General features: G+C 42.5%; 1 protein-coding gene across 2 annotated transcripts in view; it reads left to right on the top strand.

Moving 5' to 3' along the window:
- WSCD1 (WSC domain containing 1) overlaps positions 1-20,314 on the top strand; it is a 56,318-nt gene that overhangs the window by 14,326 nt on the left and 21,678 nt on the right. For both annotated transcript variants that reach the window (XM_075073969.1, XM_032779459.2), the window contains exons 3-4: positions 7,947-8,061; positions 10,397-10,581. In XM_075073969.1, the coding sequence (XP_074930070.1) occupies positions 7,947-8,061; positions 10,397-10,581 (300 nt within the window). The remainder of the gene's footprint in view (positions 1-7,946; positions 8,062-10,396; positions 10,582-20,314) is intronic.

Below are 20,314 nucleotides of genomic sequence, written 5' to 3'. Positions count from 1 at the left end.
GTCATGTAGGACTTTGTTTCAGACAAAGATTGATACCTTTCATAAGCATGTGAGAGGTATTCTGACTGCTTACAGGAATGTACTTCTGTATTAGCTCTTGAGCATTTACAAACTATTTTATCCAAGCTAAGTATATGTATGATTTCAGAGGGGTAACCGTGTAAGTCTGTATCAGTATCACCCTAACTCATGCTGAAAAATACATACATGTGCTGCCCCACTGAATTCAATGGGGAAACAGGCATGACCAAAGCATGAGTTAACACAGCAGAATCAGGCCTTATATTTTCTATCTGTTTTTGTAAAAACACTGGCTAGTCTTCTTGGGTGTGATTGTACCTTTAAGGCCCAGCCTGGCATTCGGGTCAGTGTAGAGGTGTACCACCACATCGAGGTACTGGAAACCAGTCTGCCTCTCTAAGCTCCCTGGTGCATTGTAGGAGTGAGTGCAAACTGCTACTCCCTTTTAAGGGGTGCAGGATACTCTCCTCATGTGACTGTCTGGTTCCACTGGCTGGTGTGACATGGGTGGGAAGGGAAATGGAGCCTTGTCTTGCTGTGCTCTCTTCCCCACTTTTGGGCACAGTGTGATCTTTAGGAAAGCCTGGACTCCTTCTAGTGCATGGAGCTGCTATTCTAGCCAGCCTTAAGGAAGGCTTCACAGTGAGATGAAGGCTCTGTATTCCCTCCCCACACACTACACAGAAAGAATTTCATAATTGCGAGCCTCGTATTTTTAGAGCATCCCCAGCTAAACGCTCAGGATGTGGCCTGAAAATTCATAGTAAAAAAGTAACAATGATTTTATATAGAATATCATCAAGAGGTCATAAAATATTCATTGTGAAGCTATGGTGTCTGACAGAAGGAGAGGAGAAGAAAATGAAGTGATTTAAACAAGGGTCATACTTAGAGCTAGGCAAAAAATTTTGGATGGAACTTACTTTCATTGAAAAACACCGATTTGGGTGGACTGTAATATTTTGTGAATTCATGTTGACTTCACCAAATCATTTTGGCTGGTAAAAAATCCACAGACTCCCAAAATGTTTCATTTTGACATTCTCGAAAGAAAATCTTTAGATTTTTCAATTCACAGTGACTTTTCGTTTCAAATTATACCTCGATTATTTTTTAAAAAGAAAGAGATAAAAACAAAAACAAAAAAACCCAAAAAACCAGACTACACCAAAAAACGAAAATGAAATGTTTTCTCTTGGAAGGAAATAAACATTGAGTTTGATTTGAAACAAGTTTTTTGTTTGTTTGTTCTGTGACTTTTTTTTTTGCTTTAGCCACCGAACTGAAAAAAATTCAGTGATTCGCACGCTCAGTGATTTTCACAGTCCTACCGAAGAGTCCTATTGGGGGAATAAGTGAGACTGAGGCTGGAGGCTGAGACAAGGGTGGATTATTAGAGAGAATAAGTTTCACACATTATGGTCCACCACAGCAGAGATGGTCACCTGCCCAAAGTAGAATTGTCACAAGTTTCCTTAGCAAGTTAGGCACCTAACCCCCACTAGTTTCAAAGGGAGTTGGGCTCTAACCTTCTGAGGCACTTTTGACAATCCCATTAGTTGCCCGTCTGCATCTTTTGGTGCCTAAATATCTTTGAAAAGCTGACCTGAAGAACCTATTAGAGTACATGGATAGACTCCCACTGATTTTGGTGAGAGTTGACTGTAATATATCCAAGGCCTCTACAAAAGAACAGGATAAGATGGATTCAGTCAGCCGCATTAAAGACAGTCAGCCTTAAACAGCTGTAGGGCAGGAGTAATATGATCAAACATGCTGCTTCCTTCCAAACAAGCTGAAAGCTCAAAAGCCCTACTATCAAGGAATTACAATAATCAGAAGGATTTGAATGACGGGTGCCAGGGCACTACAGGATGAAAAAAAGAGCAAGCCATTATGTGTACCATTATATGTTGAGCTCACTGTAGTCATCTGTAGCAAATCCACTAGGACATTGTAAAAGTGCATGCGAGTTTTCAGCACCAATGGACAGGGAGCAGAGTCTTGCACAAGTATGTGGAAATAGTGGCGAAGGCTGCCACAACAACATTACACTGGAACAGAAATGCAAGGTAGTAACGATCCCATCTAAACCTCACTATCTCTAGGCTTAGCTGGAAAAGGCTGTGGTCTTCTGGCATGTTCCCTGGCCAATAAAGACCTAGAGGAATGGGACTCCGAATAACTAGATGCCACATTACCAACATCATCAACAATATGAAGAGCATATAATCAAAAGAAATAATATTGTCTGAAATTCCCCACAAAAAGATGCCAACTGGTTGCACCCAGTGTGGACATTTTTGGAAACTGAGACAAGAAGTTAGGATTAATGGTGCACAATAGATGGATCGAAGTATTGCAGATGGAATTCTCAAGTTGACAGAGAACCAGATTCAAACAGTGCTCAGGGCTTTATGGAGTAAAACTTCACAGTTAACTGGTTTGGGTGGCAAAGATCATAAGTGTTTATGCAATTTAAATATGGTGGAGTCTAAGGGCATGTCTACACTTACTAGTAAATTGGCACTGCTGCTACCAATGCACCAAGCGTCGATTTAGCAGGTCTGGTGAAGACATGCTAAATTGATGGAAGAGCACTCTCCCATTGATTTGTGTACTCCACCTCTCCAAGAAGCATAAGGGAAGTTGACCGGAGACGCTCTCCCATCAACACAGCACAGTGTAGCCATCACAGTAAGTGGCTCTAACTACGTCAGCTTCAGTTACGTTATTCATATAACTGAAGTTGCATAAGTTAGATCGATTTACTGCGGTAGTGTAGACCAGCCCTAAGTGAGATTCAGCAGACTGCACTGTGTCTGTAGACTGTGGGCTTCAGACTAACAGAAACTCCTAGACTAGCAAGAAACACAAAGTCAAGCTGTTCCTTACACGTCTTGTGGTTGACTCAAACTTGTGACTGACCTGAGAACGAACACTTAGGAATGAATCAATTTTGTTTCAACTAATAATTCTTCCCTAACATTGGTTCCCACATACTTTAATGTACTTCTGTCGAAAGGACGATTGTTTGTAAGAATCAGCTGAGTCACCTGAGAGATTAGTATTTAACAAGTTCAAAGGGTCTCTTTTTTGATCATGAAGACAGTACACACTCTGCTTTTGCTCACCCAATAGATGACTGGTGATTTAGCAAGGCAAGGGCACATCTAGTACATGGGCTTGACAGGTTTGTTGTATCATGTGTGACGATATTTGAGGGGAGGGGAAGAGACCTTCATGAAACAGGTTCACATTATGTTCACTTCATCCAGATTCCCTAGGATTTGTACTTTCATGCTGCACATTTTTACACCCCATATAGTTCTGAAGGGTTTCAAGGTGCCCGCTGAAATAAACCTGGTTTGCTGGCTTTGATAAATGCCGACATGCCCCATGACTTAAAGTCTGGACAGCAGAAGAAACTATCAAGATGGTAGCTCTGATTCTCCTCTCGCTCATGACAGCTGTATGCTGTTCTAGCTCTTTTCACTTCAATTTAGCTGTTGCTGATTAGATCTGGTGCATGTGAAGAGAGGGTGAGACTGACTGGAGACCTGAGAAAGGGTGGCCTAGAATGTAGAGTGCTAGCTTGGTAGTTGGGATATACCGGTTTATTTCCCTGCTCCATCATAGACTTCCTGTGTGACCTTCAGCAAGCTATGTAGTGCCTCAGATCTCCATTTTACAGATTGGGAAAACAAAGGGGTGCTGTGAGGATAAATACATTAAAGATTGTGAGGTGCTCAAATACTATGGAAACGGAGGCCATGGAAGTACCAAACATACATAAGTATCTACGCTCACCTACGCTCAACAAGGATTTGACTTACTAACTATCCAAATGCTATGCTTGAATAGTTGTGGGGTGGACACACCAGCTAAACATATGAGCGAGCCCACATGCTATCAGTATGAAGCCGAGAACGGAGGTATATACAAATAAAACAGCCGCTTTAAGGCGATGTGACATTTTATTGAAAGGAAATCACCGTGTGAGGTTGAAACTTCAGCAGGCATTATAATCACTAAGTATTTCATTATATCTTGGAAGGGATCTATGATGAAATAAAGAGTGAGTAAGTTTACTAGGAGAGGGGAAAAACAGCACACTCTATACATGGAAAGTTTAATTGATAGTAATTTCCAAAGGCTTGTTAACAATGCTGTTATTAATATTGTCACTTCATGTTCATTTGAATATTCAAATGATGCATATTCAAATGTGCACAATCCAGTGAGATGCAACAATAAATATCTCTTGGCTCCTTTTCAGTTAGCAATTATAACATCAGCAAGGCACTAGATTAATGGCTGCTACTGGCATCGCCATTAACTACGTTTATGGATATTTTCAACATTAATGTATTTTAATGTAATAATTTGAAGAGCTCATAGTTCAACAAGGCCAAGATTTACAAAGGATCATAAGGGTAAAATTTTCAAAAGCACTTAAATCCATTTTCAAAAGTGACTTAGGGCCAGATTTTCAAAGCTATTTTGGTCCTGAAAGAGTGAGATTCTCAGGTCATAGAAGGATTTTCAAAGGAAGACTAGGCTGTGGGAGTTATCAGTTATAAATCAATGAGAGTTAGGCACATGACCTACTTAAGTGCTTTTGAAAGTCATGCTAGGCACTTAGAGGCATCTTTAGGCATCTAAATACCTTTAAAAATCTGGCATTTAGACCCTTTGAAAATTTTACCCTAAGGAAATAAGGCACCCAGGACAAGATCCTCAAAAGGATGGGCCTAACACCCAGATCTGGGTCGGAGTGCCTACTGAGATATGGGCCAAACTCACCTAAGCACCTTTAAAAATCCCAATCTGAGTTTCTTGAGCAACAGTTTAGCCATTTAGATTGTAAAGACACCTTGGTGTGAAATTACTGTCAATACAATACACCTGGATCATTTAAAAAAAATAATTTTCTGAGGGGGAAATTTTACCCTGGTGCAGAGAACCAGCAAAAGGTCTGCTTTCCTACTAAGATCATCACAGCATCTGTGATACTCTTACAGGATACAGTCTCAAAGGATACAGTCTACAACTTTGAGAGGGCTGGAAAAATTTTTGATTTAAAAGGGGAAGGCAGTGTCTTGTTGTGTGTAGGATGCCTGATGTGGTTCTATTCCCAAAAGATGTCAGCAACATTTTTGGCCAAATTTGTTTTGGTTTTGGCAAAAATATATAGATTCATATAGAATATGTATAATTGTTTATGTCAAAACTCCACCCCCAATAATTTCCTCTGCAAAATCAAAACATTTTGTTCTGACATTTTCAAAATAAAATGTGCATTTGTTTTTTATTCATTATTCATTTTTATTTTATTGTTTCCAAGTTTGTTTTATTTTTAAAAAAATTTTTTTTTGAAGAGCTCAAAATCAAAACAAAACATTCTGTTTGACTCAAAACTTTTTTTCCTCCCCAATTTGACAGAAATTTTGAAAAATTTCAGATCTGGGTCAACTCAGCAATGTCCCCCTCACCCTCCATTTTTGTGGAATTGACAGGTAACTGAAAAATCAGTTATTCACACAGCTGTAATTTACAGCTTTGCCAACTGACTTGCTGCGTGACTTTGGGCAATCGTTTCACCTCTGTTTCCCCCCACCATCCTTAACTTTCTCTTCTATTAGGATTCTAAGCTGTTCAGGGCAGAGAATGTCTCTTCCAGGTATTTGTACAGCATCACGCAGAATGTGTCTCCCAAGTATTACTTCTAACACAAATAATAATATATGGTGTGTTGCGGTGCAGTAGAACATATTTCCAGCTAATAATAGTGCATATTTCTAGGATGCTTTATAAGAGCTCATATGGCTTCATCAGAAATTATCATCCCATTACATGTTATTCACTATTTGACAGACATTATCACTGAAACACCATTGCATTCTAAGGTCATGTGGTCTTAGTGATGACAAAGATTAAGGCAGATATTGATAAGTAGATAAGAGAATTATAGGAGTCTACAGTGATGGAAATTACTCATGGGGGCTAGAACCAGGTATAATTTACATTAACTTAGATTCTCTTATGCTATCTATGAATTTGACAAGAACCCATATTACATCTTCAGTGGCAACTGGGTGGAATCAAGTCCCTGAAATCAAAAGGCCCCACTGAAATATAAAAATTCTAATTTCAGGTGCATAACTCACATCTCATTAACAGCTTTTTGTGGGTGTTTGCGAATTTTCTAATTGCATGTTTGCAAATTACCAATGTGCAGTTCTTTGAAACTACTGTGCTGTTTGTGCCATTGAAACGTTGGATTTATTTTATCAGCTCTGAATTCTCCATTAGAATGTGGAGCAGCTTTTTTCCCCCTTGTCGTTTGATTTATTACTCTTCAGTATGGTTTTTATCAATTCTAATCTTATTTTCCCTTCCTGTCTATGGATCACATGATACTTACATCCTCTAATATTCCTATTTTAATAGGAATCAAATTCCAGAATCAAATTTCCTCTCATCCTTTATACCCGAATTACTGCATATACCTGAATCACTCCACTGTACGTTATAAAGCATCTCCATATTTCTTCTGGTGGGGAATTCTTTTAAGTATATCACAGGCTACACAAGTTTTTCCTGTAGTCTGTTATTGAAATAAAAAACACAAAGATGTCTAATATAGGAGGCAGGCTGAAATATTTTGCTTTCAAACTCTAAGTAAAGCCAGGTGTATTTCAAAGGTCTAAGTACTAGCAATGGAAGAGGAGGTGAGGTTCAATAGGATAGACAGAGAGAGCTCCATAGCTAAGGCTAAAGTTACCTTTCCACTGCAGACACAGTTTTCAATACAGCCCTACCTATTTCAAAAAGAACCAGCTTCCTGAAACTTCTTACACCTCATTTCATTCCAGGGTAGAGCTTTTCAGGGAAGTTTTTGAACAATCCCAAAGGTTTTTCCAAGTCATGGTATTTATAAAAATATACTTTCCCTTCACTCTGAACATTTTTCCTAACTCATTTTGTTGGCTTATCATGTGCCATATCTTGACCAATTGCTGCAGCTGCTCTGAGCAGGTCTGCTGGCCAAAGCTGCTACAGAGCTATCTTAGCTGGCTAAGGGGAATCCCAGGGTGGCATAAGGGCCAGTATGGCCAACACTATTGCCCTAATAGGTGAGCTAGCTATAGAAAGAAGAGCATGGCTGAAGCGCTGTTGCACTTGGTGACTGCTACAGTAGTTTCTGGCTGGTGGGGGCTGTTATAGCCAGGGGCAAGTTAAATGCTGCCATAACTCATGCTAGGGGCTTAACTTGGCCCTGGCTTGGCCCCAGGAGGGATGCAGAATAGGCTGCATGGAAGAGGATGTAGGGTACTGGGAACTTAGACGGGGCAGAGGACAGAAGATGTGGAGGTGTGGTGAGGACTCAAGATAGGATGACCTAGAATGGTGGATCAGGGATGGTGACCAGGGTGGGGCCACAGTAGGTGGACGGAGGGCTCTGTTGCCATGGGTGATGGACAGAAGGAACTACAGAAGGGAGTAAATGAGTGTGCAAGGATCTAGGAAAAACATAAGGATCTTATATTTTAAAATAACTTATGTGGATAAGTTTCCTTTTCTCCTACATTTCCCTCACCTGTCCACTCCCCACATACCCTATCAGATATAACCCCCACCAGCATTCACAGCTATCCTCTTGCCTTTCTGTGGTAGGCCTCATCCTTACTTTGCCTCCTTTCACCCTCAACCTTAACTTCACCCCCTAATAACAAAAAGATTTCTTAGAAGAGTTGAATGTCAACACGACTAGTCTATGTATCAGCCCAGGCTACCAAACATATTGCTACAACCTGAGCAAATAGCAAAGTGCCATGTGTAACTAAGGACCTTGAATTTGCAGTTGAATGTTCCAGGATGTAAGATAATCTCTAACTATTGTGCTATTTCATGTACTTTAGGCACTTACGTTGGATGCTTCAGTGATGATTCCAGGGAGAAGACATTGAAGGGAGCCGTGTTTTATGACTTAAGAAAAATGACAGTATCTCATTGTCAAGAAGCTTGTGCTGAGAGGTAAAGAGAGATTTTTCACTGCACTTTTCACTGTTCTCCGATAGCAAAGGGAATTTAGAACTGAGTTCACAATGCGGAAGAACGTGCATATATTAAAGAGAAGAAAAACCATTTTGAAAACAGTGTTTACCTCATGCCTCCAAACATAAGGTTGCTTGGCAACACTGCAAGAAGGGGACTCTTTCACCCCTGCCTAACCACAGAAGCAAAGCCATTTTGGGGTCAGTGTCCTTCCCTGGAATTACTGCTTAGCTACATGGAAATGAACAGAGAGTGCAGGAAATGTTCGCTAGCCCAATTTGTGGTCTGAACTGTAACGTGACCTGAACACGTGCATGTGGGGAATAGGAGGGGGTAAGAACTGGTCAGCATGTTGGCTCTGCCCCCAGGCTCACTGGCCAGATTAGCTGAGCCAGCATGTGAATCGGTGGTAAGAACTGATGGCAGGTATAGGCCTGCATTTCTCCACCAGTCTCTCTGCTCCCAGGGGCAAGAGGAAGCAGAAGAAGAACGAAGACTCAGAGGTGTGGCTCAGGCACACTGCTTTCTCAGCTACATCATCCCATTAGTACCCTTACGTGCTACCCGTTGTTCAGGGCAATGTTTAAAATCACTGTGTAACCATGAGAGACTCGCTCTTGGGATATGCTAATTCCTCTAGCTGTAGTGCTTCAGGTTAGCAGGGCCTAGCAGAGCCTCTTATGAAAACTGACGAGACTTTATGATTCAGGACAGCTTGAAGTATTAGAAGGGTTGATCTTGCTCATGATTTAACTTGGTGCACAGGGGAATTATACTCCAGAGCAGGTGCTCATATTGGACTCAGGACACACGGAAAGGAATGGTTATTATCCCCATTTTACAGATGGAGAATTGAGGCACAGGAAGATTAAATGACTTGCCTGAAGCCCTAGAGACAATGTGTTGGGAACTGAACCCAGATCCCCCAAGTCCCAGTCCAGTGTGTCAACCACAAAAGCATCCTTCTTCAAAGCTTGTTTAGTATTAATTTTTAGTAACAATGATTGTGATTACAAGTATTAAATGACAGTTACATTCAGACTGGAGAGGAGCTGAAGAGGCAGATACAATAAATAATACTGAAAGTAATAATACAGCTCTGCTTGAACAGCAACAGGGAATTAGCCATTAACTCTTCCTCCACCAAAAAGAAACGTAAGTGGGAATCCCTTTACAAGCAGTTTATTGATTGTTTGAAATATATTTAAGAATAATGAGCCAGACCCTCAGCTGATGTTAATCAGCATAGCTCCAAATCTCACCTTGTATTCTCACAGCTGTGTGAGTGTGTTTGTCTTGGTGTGGGCAAGAAACTCAGAGAGCGAGAGAGAGTTCACCTTAAGAGAGAAAGGCTTTCTATTTGTATGCCATCATTTTGTACTGACAGTTAAACTACATCCATGCAAATGTTAACTTCCTTACACCAAGCCATATGTTAAAATTTTTAACAGACACCTCCACAATCAGAGCGGATTGCCCTTTCATACTTATTTTTGGGTTTTCTTATTTTATATAGTAACTGTTCACTGAAGCACACTTTTATACCTTGAAGGAGAAAAGGAAGCATTTAATCTAAAATTGGAGTAATATCCGCTTCTTTATTTTGACCATTTGAAAGTTCCTTAACTGAATCAAAATTGGCTCCTTTTAAAGGCTAGTCAAGATAGCTTCAGAAATGGACTTTTCTTCTGTGCTGCTCTAAATGGTCAAATACTTTACAAAAAAGAGCTGAAATATTTTGCTTGGACCAGGACCCATCTCCGCTTGCGCTGCGATGCCATCACATCTGACATTCTAAACAGGCTCAGGCCTGAGCAGTACTTGGATAAGAAACCTCCAACAAACACTATTGTTTCAAGAAATGGTGCTGTGATTCCACAGGAGACACTACTGAACCAGTACCCAGCATAGTCTTCAGAGCACTGTGCTGTTGGGCTGTCATTTGGATAAGACATGAAAATAAAGTCCTGGGAAAATATCACTATTAATATTTCCTTAGCACATCTTTCAAAAGCAGGAGTATTAAAACTGAGTGCACTGGGCAAATTGCCATGGGGATCTTTATATTCTGCTTAACAAAATTCCCTGTTTGCTTTCAACTGGATATGTTATTCTGCACTTCTTGCCAATCACTGTTGTGCCGTGTTGTTATTCACCTTTTTAACAGTTGCTGCCTTGCTACCCAGAGTTGGCAACATTTCTTGTGGTGGTCAGGGGCATTGTGTATAGAAGTTTCCCAGGTTTGCCAACCACACAGAGAAACTTTGGAATGAAAGGGTCTAGCTGTATTCAAGGTATTGTTTTCTTCCTACAGGGCTTATACCTACGCTGGCTTAGAGTATGGTGCAGAATGTTACTGTGGGAACAAGCTCCCAGTAACTATTGCAAAGCAAGAAGAGTGCAACAATGAATGTAAAGGAGAGAAAGGTTCCATCTGTGGTGGGGTGAATAGGCTGTCTGTCTACAGGGTGGAGGAACTGCAGGCAGGGGCCAAACGACGTAAGTAATGTAAAGCTATTTGATGAGTATTTTCTCCCAATAGGGACAGGGCATTCAGCATGCTGTCCTGAGTAAGGTTCATCCGGCAAACAGGGAGCTTCAGACATCAGTGGAGGAAAAAATATCATTCCACCCTCCCATCCTGCTCCAGAGAATCCTTCAGTGGGGTTTTAAACACGGAAAGTGACAGCTGACATTGCAAAGATGTCTCTAAGGGCATGAGCCCATATCTCCAAAGTTACTTAGGCAACTAATTCCCATCGATTTCAATAAGAGTGAGGTGCCAAAGACTTTGAGAAGCTGGACCATGAGGTCCACTTATGGCTGGGGCAAGTATCCAGCTCAGCTTGGATGGTCATTCAACTTCTTATTTAGTAGGAGTTTGAAGCATCTGACTCAGTTGCATCAGAGTTGCTACATAAAGAGTTTGAGTAACCATGGGAACCATGAAAATATAGAACATTACGACTGTCATCTCAACAAGAGTTTATCTGCAAAAAAAATCTATCTTGCATTCATTATCACAGGGCAAAATGCAAGTGTATTAGAAATTTAGGAAACCTGTTTCTTCTGCCATTCGCTTAAGAGAATGTATGTACCATTCTCGCCCCAAACTTTCTCTTAAACAAAATCAATATGTTTCTGTTTCCAGTGGTAGAGGAATATGCCTCTGTCTCTTCTAGATGCGAGCTGGTAATGATATGACACAAATATTTGCTAGTTCCTACAGGACACCTGTTCTACTAATAGCTGGGGTTTGTGGGGAATTGTGCCTAATTTTGAGTTTTGCCAGTTCTTGTCTGCCATTCAATTAGGACTTATCATGGGAGATAAAATAGATAAACCTTCAGACCAACACAAACCACATAAATATCTAAGCAGCTGAGCAGTCTTTACTTTTACAAACCTTCTGATTTCTTAACGTTACTATTTGCTGAGAACAAAACAACAAAGACCTTAGGTTGCATCAGCGTATGAAAGAAGCCTCAAGATTCGTAAATAACGCCGACTGCTACACATTAATTATAGATCACAGGTACACAGACCTAAATTGCTAATGTCAGGCTGACAGGTACATTGGCAAGTTTCCCAGGATTTGCATCACTGTTTAATTCTGAAAGGATGTGTGTGTGTGTGTGTGTGTGTGTGTGTGTGTGTGTGTGTAAGAGCCAGATTGTGACGCCTTTGCTCACCTTGACTAAGATATTACTCTTTGAATGGTCCCATTGAAATCAGCAAGACTACTGGCCAAGTAAGATACTAATCAAGGTAAATAGGGATAGCAGAATATAGTCCTGGAAGCTATGTAGAATGAAGTGATCTATGGAATATAATCCACAAAGCAGATACAGTGTATGCAATTGCTGCTTCTGCCTGCTTTCCCACTATTTTGCCTCTAACCTGGCCCAAAGAGTCAGTGGTAGAGCAGGTCCAAATTTTTCCAGTGGAACGGTTTTCTCATCAGATAATGCTGGTTTGACAGAATCAAAACACAGGGATGTGTCTACTGTATCCAAACTTTCCATGGAAACCAGGCAGGCAGGCCAGCCTCCTTAGTTTCTCATCAGCCTGCAAAACAGCCCATGAGTGGGCAGCTGCAATGCTGAGGTCTCCAGGCTCCCCAACAGCCAACCCGATGGATTTTCTGGATTCCTAGCATCCGTGGGCCATCTGACTCCCTAGAAGCCCAGCTGATGGGTCCCAAAAGTATGTGTCCACTGCACCCTAAGCCGGGGTCTGAGACCTGAGCTTGTGGACGTGCACTTGAGCATCCACACCATAGTGTAAACTTGGGATTAAAATTGCTGGACCTGGGTCTTACAACCTCACTTATGTGTCCATGACTTGGATGTGCCACTTGAGCTGTGTCCACACTGCAAAATGTCTGGGGCTTGGACCTGAGTCATAGCAGCACTTGGGCTCTTCTCCTCCTCCCTAGCAGGATCCTAGGACCTGGGTCTTCAGTGCTTGCTGACCTAAGTAAGACTGATGTGTATGTGGACGGAAGGGGGATTTGGGGTCAAAGCTGAGTCAGAGCCTGGGCTTAGTGTGCAATGTAGACATATGCCAAGGCTCTCTAGGTTGCCCAGCTCCCAAGCAGCACAGCTGTCTCTGAGGGCGCCAGTTTGCCAGCCTCGAAGTTTTAAAAAAATTCCGTTTTGGTTCATACCACTGAAAATTTCACATTTCCAACATTTTATTCTGATTCAGAATTAAAAAGAATTATCCAGATGTGAATTTGTCCACTGGGTGGAAGTTAATCATTATCAAGAGAAATACTAGATTACTAGAATCCACTTCTTTTCAATGTTGACTTTTCTTTCTGTTGGCCAGCTGGGGATCACTTCAGTGGGATATTATCAGCATTAATAAGTAGCCAGTGCCAGTGAAATTCACTTATTTGCAGAAGTCTATGTATCCCTTAAGGCCTCAGAATAAGGCTAGTGTGATTTAAGGGAGACATAGGCCATCAGCTGGCCCTCTGCATTTAGATGAATATTATATAGTATGATAATATCATATGCCCCTTATGCTGGAGCAATTCCTATCTGTGAAGTTAGAGCCACATCCTGGCCTCTCTGTGCCATTTGGAAAGTAGTCTCTCTGTCCTGCAGTGTAGCTGCAATCCATGAAGTGATCATGGCTCCTGTCTTTGTGAGAATGTTTCGTGAAAATGGAGGTAGTGGCATGATGCTCTGGGTGCTCAGAGAACAGACTGTAGACTTAAGCTGGGATGCTGAAAGGCATGGGCCAGAGCTCTGAAGCAGCCCTGAGAAGTCTCTCCCAGATGGTTCTTGCTCACAAGCTCAGGGTCTAACTGATCGCCATTTCAATAGATCCCTTCATTCTACAGAAGCTTCCAGTGCTATATTCTGCTGTCCTTATTTACCTTGATTAGTATCTTACTTGCCCAATAGTCTTGCTGACTTCAGTGGGACTGTTCAAAGAGTAAGGTATTACTCAAGGTGTGCAAGGGGATCAGGAAGGAATCTGAGGGGTCATGAAAGAATTTTCCCCCAGGTCATATTGGCAGTGATCTTGGGGGAAGTTTGCCTTCCTCTGCCGTAGGGGTATCGGTCACTTGCTAGGAGTTTCCGGATGTATCTCACCTAATCATTTCCCTGTCAAATACTGATGCAGCTCAGTCCCTCCTATTCTCTGCCTGTGGTACCTAAAAGTTTAGTCTTCTGCTGGCTGTAATGTTCTGATCTCATTTTAATTGCTGGGATTAGTGTGAGGGGTGGTGCTGGTGGCCTGCAATACGCCGGAGATCATGATCTAGTGGTCCCTTCTGCCCTTAAACTCTATGACTCTAAGTTACAAGCTGGGTCTCAGAATTCATTAACCAGTCAAAAGAATGAGCACAAACAAGTGAGGCTCTCTGTGGTTTGGGATCACCACTCTTCTTCCCACTCGTGTTTGGGGCAAGGCCTTCAGAACAATAGAGGAATGTGAATGCCTTTTGCATGAGTCGTATATAAAAACAGAGTACATATCAGGCTGGGGGTGGGTAGGCTTGAAGAGGCTTCCACCCATCCCTTGTGCTCCTTTGCAAGGCCTCCTGGAATCAGGTAGTGCAACAACTGCCATCTTGACTGAATCAGGGCCCTCCAGAGCAAAAACCAGCAGTCTCTACAGCTTTAAAGCTCTATTCCTCGAGCTGAGAGCTGTAACAGACTCACATCCTCTGTAGATCGGGCACAGTGGGAGATGCATAAGACACACACAGAACAAGTGGTAAACAATAGCCCCGGCTGGAGCAATGTACCTTGGCCATGTTACCACTCTGCAGCTACAGTTAAACACAACAGAGCCCATCATTTACATAGGGGTATTCTATTTATAGATTTCTCCCTTGCAAAGTGTCAGGAAGACTAAGAACAATGCAATATGCTTAAATTATTATCTGTTGGCTGTGTACAGAGCCTGCTGCTCTCCGGTCCCTTGAGAATGTAGGTGCAGGCTGCTGGACCTCTGGTCCAGATCAGATTTGATAGGATTTGCCATAGGTTCATAAAACTTTTCTTTCATGAATCAAATATTACTGTAGGAAGCAATTAGTCTTTCAAGAGCATCATGGGCTGCTGGGAATCTTCTATGTGGTTTTCTTTTTTGCGGGGTGCTGTGTTGTTTTTAACAGTCTGAGAGTTCTTTCTCCCCCCAGCTTGTTATTTTGTTTGCACGTTTTTTGATAGGACAAGGTCTTTCTGCAATGTAGCTGGTGCTATATCCTCTGTTAAAGTAACAGTTCATCTTTAAGGGTACAACTGGTTAGAGGAACAAAGAACTATGACAGAGGACCGCACAGCTCAGAGTGGGGGTTGCTGAGATGTTTTTTGGGATGTCCAGAAACGTAAGTCATCCTGTTACCCCTCTGCCTGAGCATAAGACGGAGCTGGTGCTAGATTGTGTGGCAGCCCCTACCAGCCCCTACTCGGCCAAGCAAACTCCTTAGGACTCCACCAGTCCTAACTTTGGCTTGTAGGTTAACCCTTGGTGTGCTTCAGCTCCCAAACACTCCAGAAGTATCTCCCTGCAGCATCCAACCCGTCACTGGTTACTCACAGAAATGATCAAATCCACTGCCTCCAAAGAGACAGAATATATACACCAGCTTGCTGGCTCAGCTAAGGAGGCACATCTCACTTGAATGTAACAGCACTGAGATGAATTGATCATAAAATAAGAATATGTTTAGTAACAGATTTAAGTGATAACAGAAACAGAAAATGGCTACAAATAAAACAAAAGTACAGTCACATTTCCTCATGGCTAAAACTTAACTCAACAGGCTACAATCCTTGACTCAGATAAGTTTCAATGTCAACCCCACAGGGTTGGGTACCCACCATTCATGCAGTGCAGTGAGCATTAACCTTTCTGTTCCCTCAGTAATGAATAACAAAAGGGTTCTTTCTCCTTCTTATTATTGTACTGTGTACCTTTGAGATGTATTCTTTTGACGCATATCTCCAGATACTCTCCCTTGCTGTTAGTTCTCGTAAGAACATAAGAACACACGACACCGATTTTTTAAAAAGGCTCCAGAGGTGATCCTGGCAATTACAGGCCGCTAAGCCTAAATTCAGTACCAGGCAAATTGGTTCAAATTATAGTAAAGAACAGAATTATCAGATGCTTTTGTAAAGGGAAATCATGCCTCAACAATCTTTTGGAATATTTTGAGGGTGTCAGACATGTGGGTAAGGGCAGTCTGGGTGAGATAGTGTACTTGGACTTTAATAAAGCCTTTGACAAGACTCTCACCAAAGACTCTTATACAAAGTAAGCTGTCGTGAGAAGAGGGAAGGTACTCTCGTGGATCCGTAACTGGTTAAATGATAAGAAAGAAAGGATAGGGAGGGCAAAGGCAGGGCAGGGTCCACACCACAAATTCTATGCCACCAGAAGATCTCTTGCCCTGAAGTGATCCTCCTATGGTTGGCTTTATTGGTCTTAGACCTATAATCCATCAATGATGTAGTGGAAGGTGGTCGTACCACAATCCAGAATCAAGGCCAAAGTCTTTCCAACAAAAATGATCAAATGTCCTAATTCAGGCCTTCTCTATTAATGCCTGCAGGTTTTATCCTACATATACCGTGGTAAGGTCTGACAGCACTACTATTTATAGGGAAATGTACTGTGCAAGTCAGGTTGTATGCACAAGTAACCTCTATTTTGGGGTCTGAAGCAGAGCTGCAATTTCACAGAACAGCCCAATCTCCCCTTTCAGCATTCGCAAGGCAATTAACAACCGGAGTCACGCCTTCCCAGACGGGGGTACTTGAGTGGAAGGAATTTATACCTCAGCCAGCATGAATCATATAGAACAGCTAAGGATCAGGTCCATAATATATTACACCTCTGATTCAAGGAAACATTTGGAGCCAGATCTCAGCAGATCTTGGTTGCTATTCACCAGCTGAAGATCTGGCCCCGAACAGATTTGAGCAGAGAGGAGAGAGAAGCCAAGTGAGAGAGTTGCAGTTTTGACAGCCTTATTCCCCTTCACTGCCACACCTTCCAGCTATGATGTCACCAAAGGTTGGGGACTTGTTGGGGGATGGAAGTTAGTGCAGGACTGGGGAAGTGTTCTTGGTTAGGGGTTCTGTTTGGGGCCATGCAAAAAGAGATAGAATATCAAAGGGACCTACTGGAGATAGAGGAGAGGATTGGTGGTGGGGCATGGAAGAGAAGGATGGGATGGGGACGGGGCAGCTTCTGGTTGTTTCAGGTGGTGGAAAGGAGTAGGAGGATAGGAAGGAAGAAAAGGGAAGAGTGAGAAGAGACACATCAAAATGTGTGGCACAAATCAGATAAGTTTCAGATCAACGCGAACATTCCGATTGTCCTTATCTAAGCTAGTAAGCCCCTTAATACGTTTGCCCAGTTCTAACCTTATAACATACAGGCACATAGAATGGCAGTTCTTTATAATCAGCTGGTGTGATGCAGGTTGGCATGCTCTCACAGGGGGACAGCTCTGGGGCAACCACCATGTCCTCTCATTTGTACAATTCTTAGCACAATGAGGCCTCTGCATGCTCTTCTAATATACCTAGTAAAGAATTATACTGCTGCAGTAGATGGAGAAATAGTTCATCTTGAGCTAGTACTTTGAATTGGACCTTTTTTGGGGGCCTGGGGGAGGGAAATTATGGAATTCCAGCAGTTCCTGTCTTATACCTCTGTCGTTCTCTTATCTTGGTCTTTTTTTCTCTGATGTTCTCCCTAAATCTTTGCCATCTCCCTCCTACCCCCACCGCCATTCCCTTTCGCCCCACATTTATCTATGTATGATTCTCAGCAGTGCCATGCTATACAGGACTGAAAGCTGGCAATCTGACAGTGATGGTATGTTCAGATCACATGATAAGATCGTCATCCACTGAGCACTGGTACCCTATCTAACCAAGCAGCGCACATCAAAAGCCATGGCACACAGATGCAGCTTCCTTACTGGAATAAAATAAATTACTTCTAGGAAACATTAGTCCCAACCCCTCTCAGATAGCACAACTGTAAATTGTCAAAGCTGTGGGGCAGGGTTACATGGCCCAGTTCATTATGAATTGCTTGGAAAATATTCACTTTTGTCTTGGGACAAATGGGGTGCTTATGAAACTGAAGTGAAGACCTGGCCTGGATGGGGGAAGATGCATGTGTATGTATAGAGAGATCTAGCAAGGGATATGGATTTGATTTGTCTTTAAATATAGCAAAAAGAACACATGTTGCTGTTGGGGAATGAAAGACACTCACACACATAAATGCTGGACCTGAAGCTCTTCTCTTGCTGGTGTAGATCAGCAGTAGCGTCACTGAACTCTAATATTAGACCCTGCACAAATGTGTGTGAGATCAAAATCTACCATAAGGTACACTCATCTGTGCAGGAGTCAGACTGTCTCAGGGGCTGATTCAAGGCCATGGAACGAACTCCCACAGAAATGGAGGACCATCACAAATCTCCACACTTCCCACCCCAAGTGCAGAGTGTATTTCTTCAACCCAACTTCTTGTGTATAAACACAGAAGTGTGGACGGGGCGGCTCCAGGCCCACCACGCCAAGCACGTGCTTGGGGCGGCATGCCGCTGGGGGCGCTCTGCCGATCGCCGGGAGGGCAGCAGGCAGACCACCTTCGGCGGCTTGCCTGTGGAGGGTCCACTGGTCCCGCAGCTTCAGTGGAGCCGCGGGACCAGTGGACCCTCCGCAGGCATGCCTACGGGAGGTCCACCAGAGCTGCGGGACCGGCGACCGGCAGAGCGCCCCCCGCGGTATGCCGCCGTGCTTGGGGCTGCGAAATGTCTAGAGCCGGTCCTGAGTGTGGACATTTAAAAATAAACACTAAAGCTCCACTGCACGTGCAGTTCTCCTGGGGCGAGGACGAGAGAGAGAATGAACCACACGACAGATCTTGCTCACGTCACTTAGTGCTCTACCATTTTCTGAAAGCCTATGAAAGACCCTTTGCCTTCTGTAATCTTATCACGTTAGTGTGTATCCTGCTCCTGACTTTTTTTTTCCCTTGTTTTCTTATTCCTGTTGACTATACCTTGGACTCCACTTTTTTTTTGGCACACTGAGCATATTTTTTTCTGTCCTGAAATAAAAACAAAGAAACAAAAAGATCCTTTCCTGGGAATTTCATAGATGGCCAGTATCATCTGAACATGCCATTTTCCCATTCATTTCTAATAAGGGTACGTCTACACTAACCGCCAGATCAGCAGGTAGCGATTGATCTATCGGAGATCGTTTTATTGCATCAAGACTACACACGATAAATCGATCCCCGATCGCTCTCCCATCGACTGCTGAACTCCAGCTCGATGAGAGGTGGAAGCAAAATTGACGGGGGAGCGGTGGCCATCGATCCCATGCCGTGAGGACGCAAAGTAAGTGATTCTAAGTCGATCTAAGATATGTCGACTTCAGCTACGCTATTCTCATAGCTGAATTTGCGTATCTTAGATCAGACCCCCCCACCCCCAGTATAGACCAGGCCTAACAGTAGTTAGGCATCCAAATCCTGCAGGTCACTTTGAAAGTCTCAGCATTAAAAAAATAATCATTCAGTTCTGCAAATGGAGTGGTTACCATTGCAAGGTCAGCATTTGACACCAGATACTGTAGAGTGGTATCTGGGCTAGCATAATGTTTTCTCATATTTAAAATAGGGAGGTGGCTGAGTGGTACATGATTCTTTTAAATGGTGATCACCATATGCGGATCATTAAGCTGTTGAGATGCCAACACAACAGTTTAACTTATCAAAAATAAGATCAAGAGGTGATTATGGTATAAAGCTACCACGGAGAAATAAGCTCCTGGTGAGATAATACTGGGTACTAAAGGGCTGTTTAATCTAATGGAGAAAGACATATCAAGAACAAAAGGCTGGAAGTTAAAGCCAGACAAATTCACATTGGAAATAAGGAACACACTTTAAACAGTTTGAGTGATTATCCCCTGATGTGATAGATTCAAATCAAGACCGAATGCTTATGGAAGAGATGCTTTAGTCAGACAAGTTATTGGGCTCAATACAGGGTAACTGAGTGAAATTCATTGGCCTGCGCGATACAGGAGGTCAGATTAGATGGTTGAATGATCCCTTCTGGCCTTAAAAATCTATGATTTTATGAACAAAAATTTTGTGAGAGTGAGATGATACCGGCAGTGTGGCCTCTGCAGATCCCTACTGAGAAACAAACAGATCACCTTAAAAATTGCATCTGAGTGATTGCATCTCTGATTTCTTCCTCCCACTGAGAAAGGTAAAATTTTAGGGTCCCAATACTAGTTGCATATACTCCTTTGTCACTGAGGAGCAACTCCATGGAAATCTGTGGATTTACTCTGAATTCACACTGGCGTAACTGAAATTGAAATCTAGGCCATGTTGCCAGACAGTCAGATGCATGTAATTTTGTCAAGGCCCCAAACTACATCTCCTATTAGTTCCATCCAATATTAACTATATTTGCCCATTTACCATGTGTTTTTGGTAGACGCACTATTGTCTAGTTGATAGAGCACTAGACTAGGACTCAGCAGACCCGCATTTTATTCCCAGGTCTGTTACTCGAGCTTGAGCAAGTTGTTTCATTTCCCTGTGCCTCAGTTTTCCCATCAGTAAAATGGGAAGAATGATATTTGCCTCCTGTGTAAAGTGCTTTGAGATCTAGGGTTAAAAGTGATGTAAAAGCAGGTACTGTTGCTTT

The sequence above is a fragment of the Chelonoidis abingdonii genome, chromosome 20 (assembly GCF_003597395.2).
Source record: "Chelonoidis abingdonii isolate Lonesome George chromosome 20, CheloAbing_2.0, whole genome shotgun sequence".
In the NCBI taxonomy this organism is placed as follows: Eukaryota; Metazoa; Chordata; order Testudines; family Testudinidae; genus Chelonoidis; species Chelonoidis abingdonii.
This window is presented reverse-complemented; position numbering and strand designations above follow the sequence as displayed.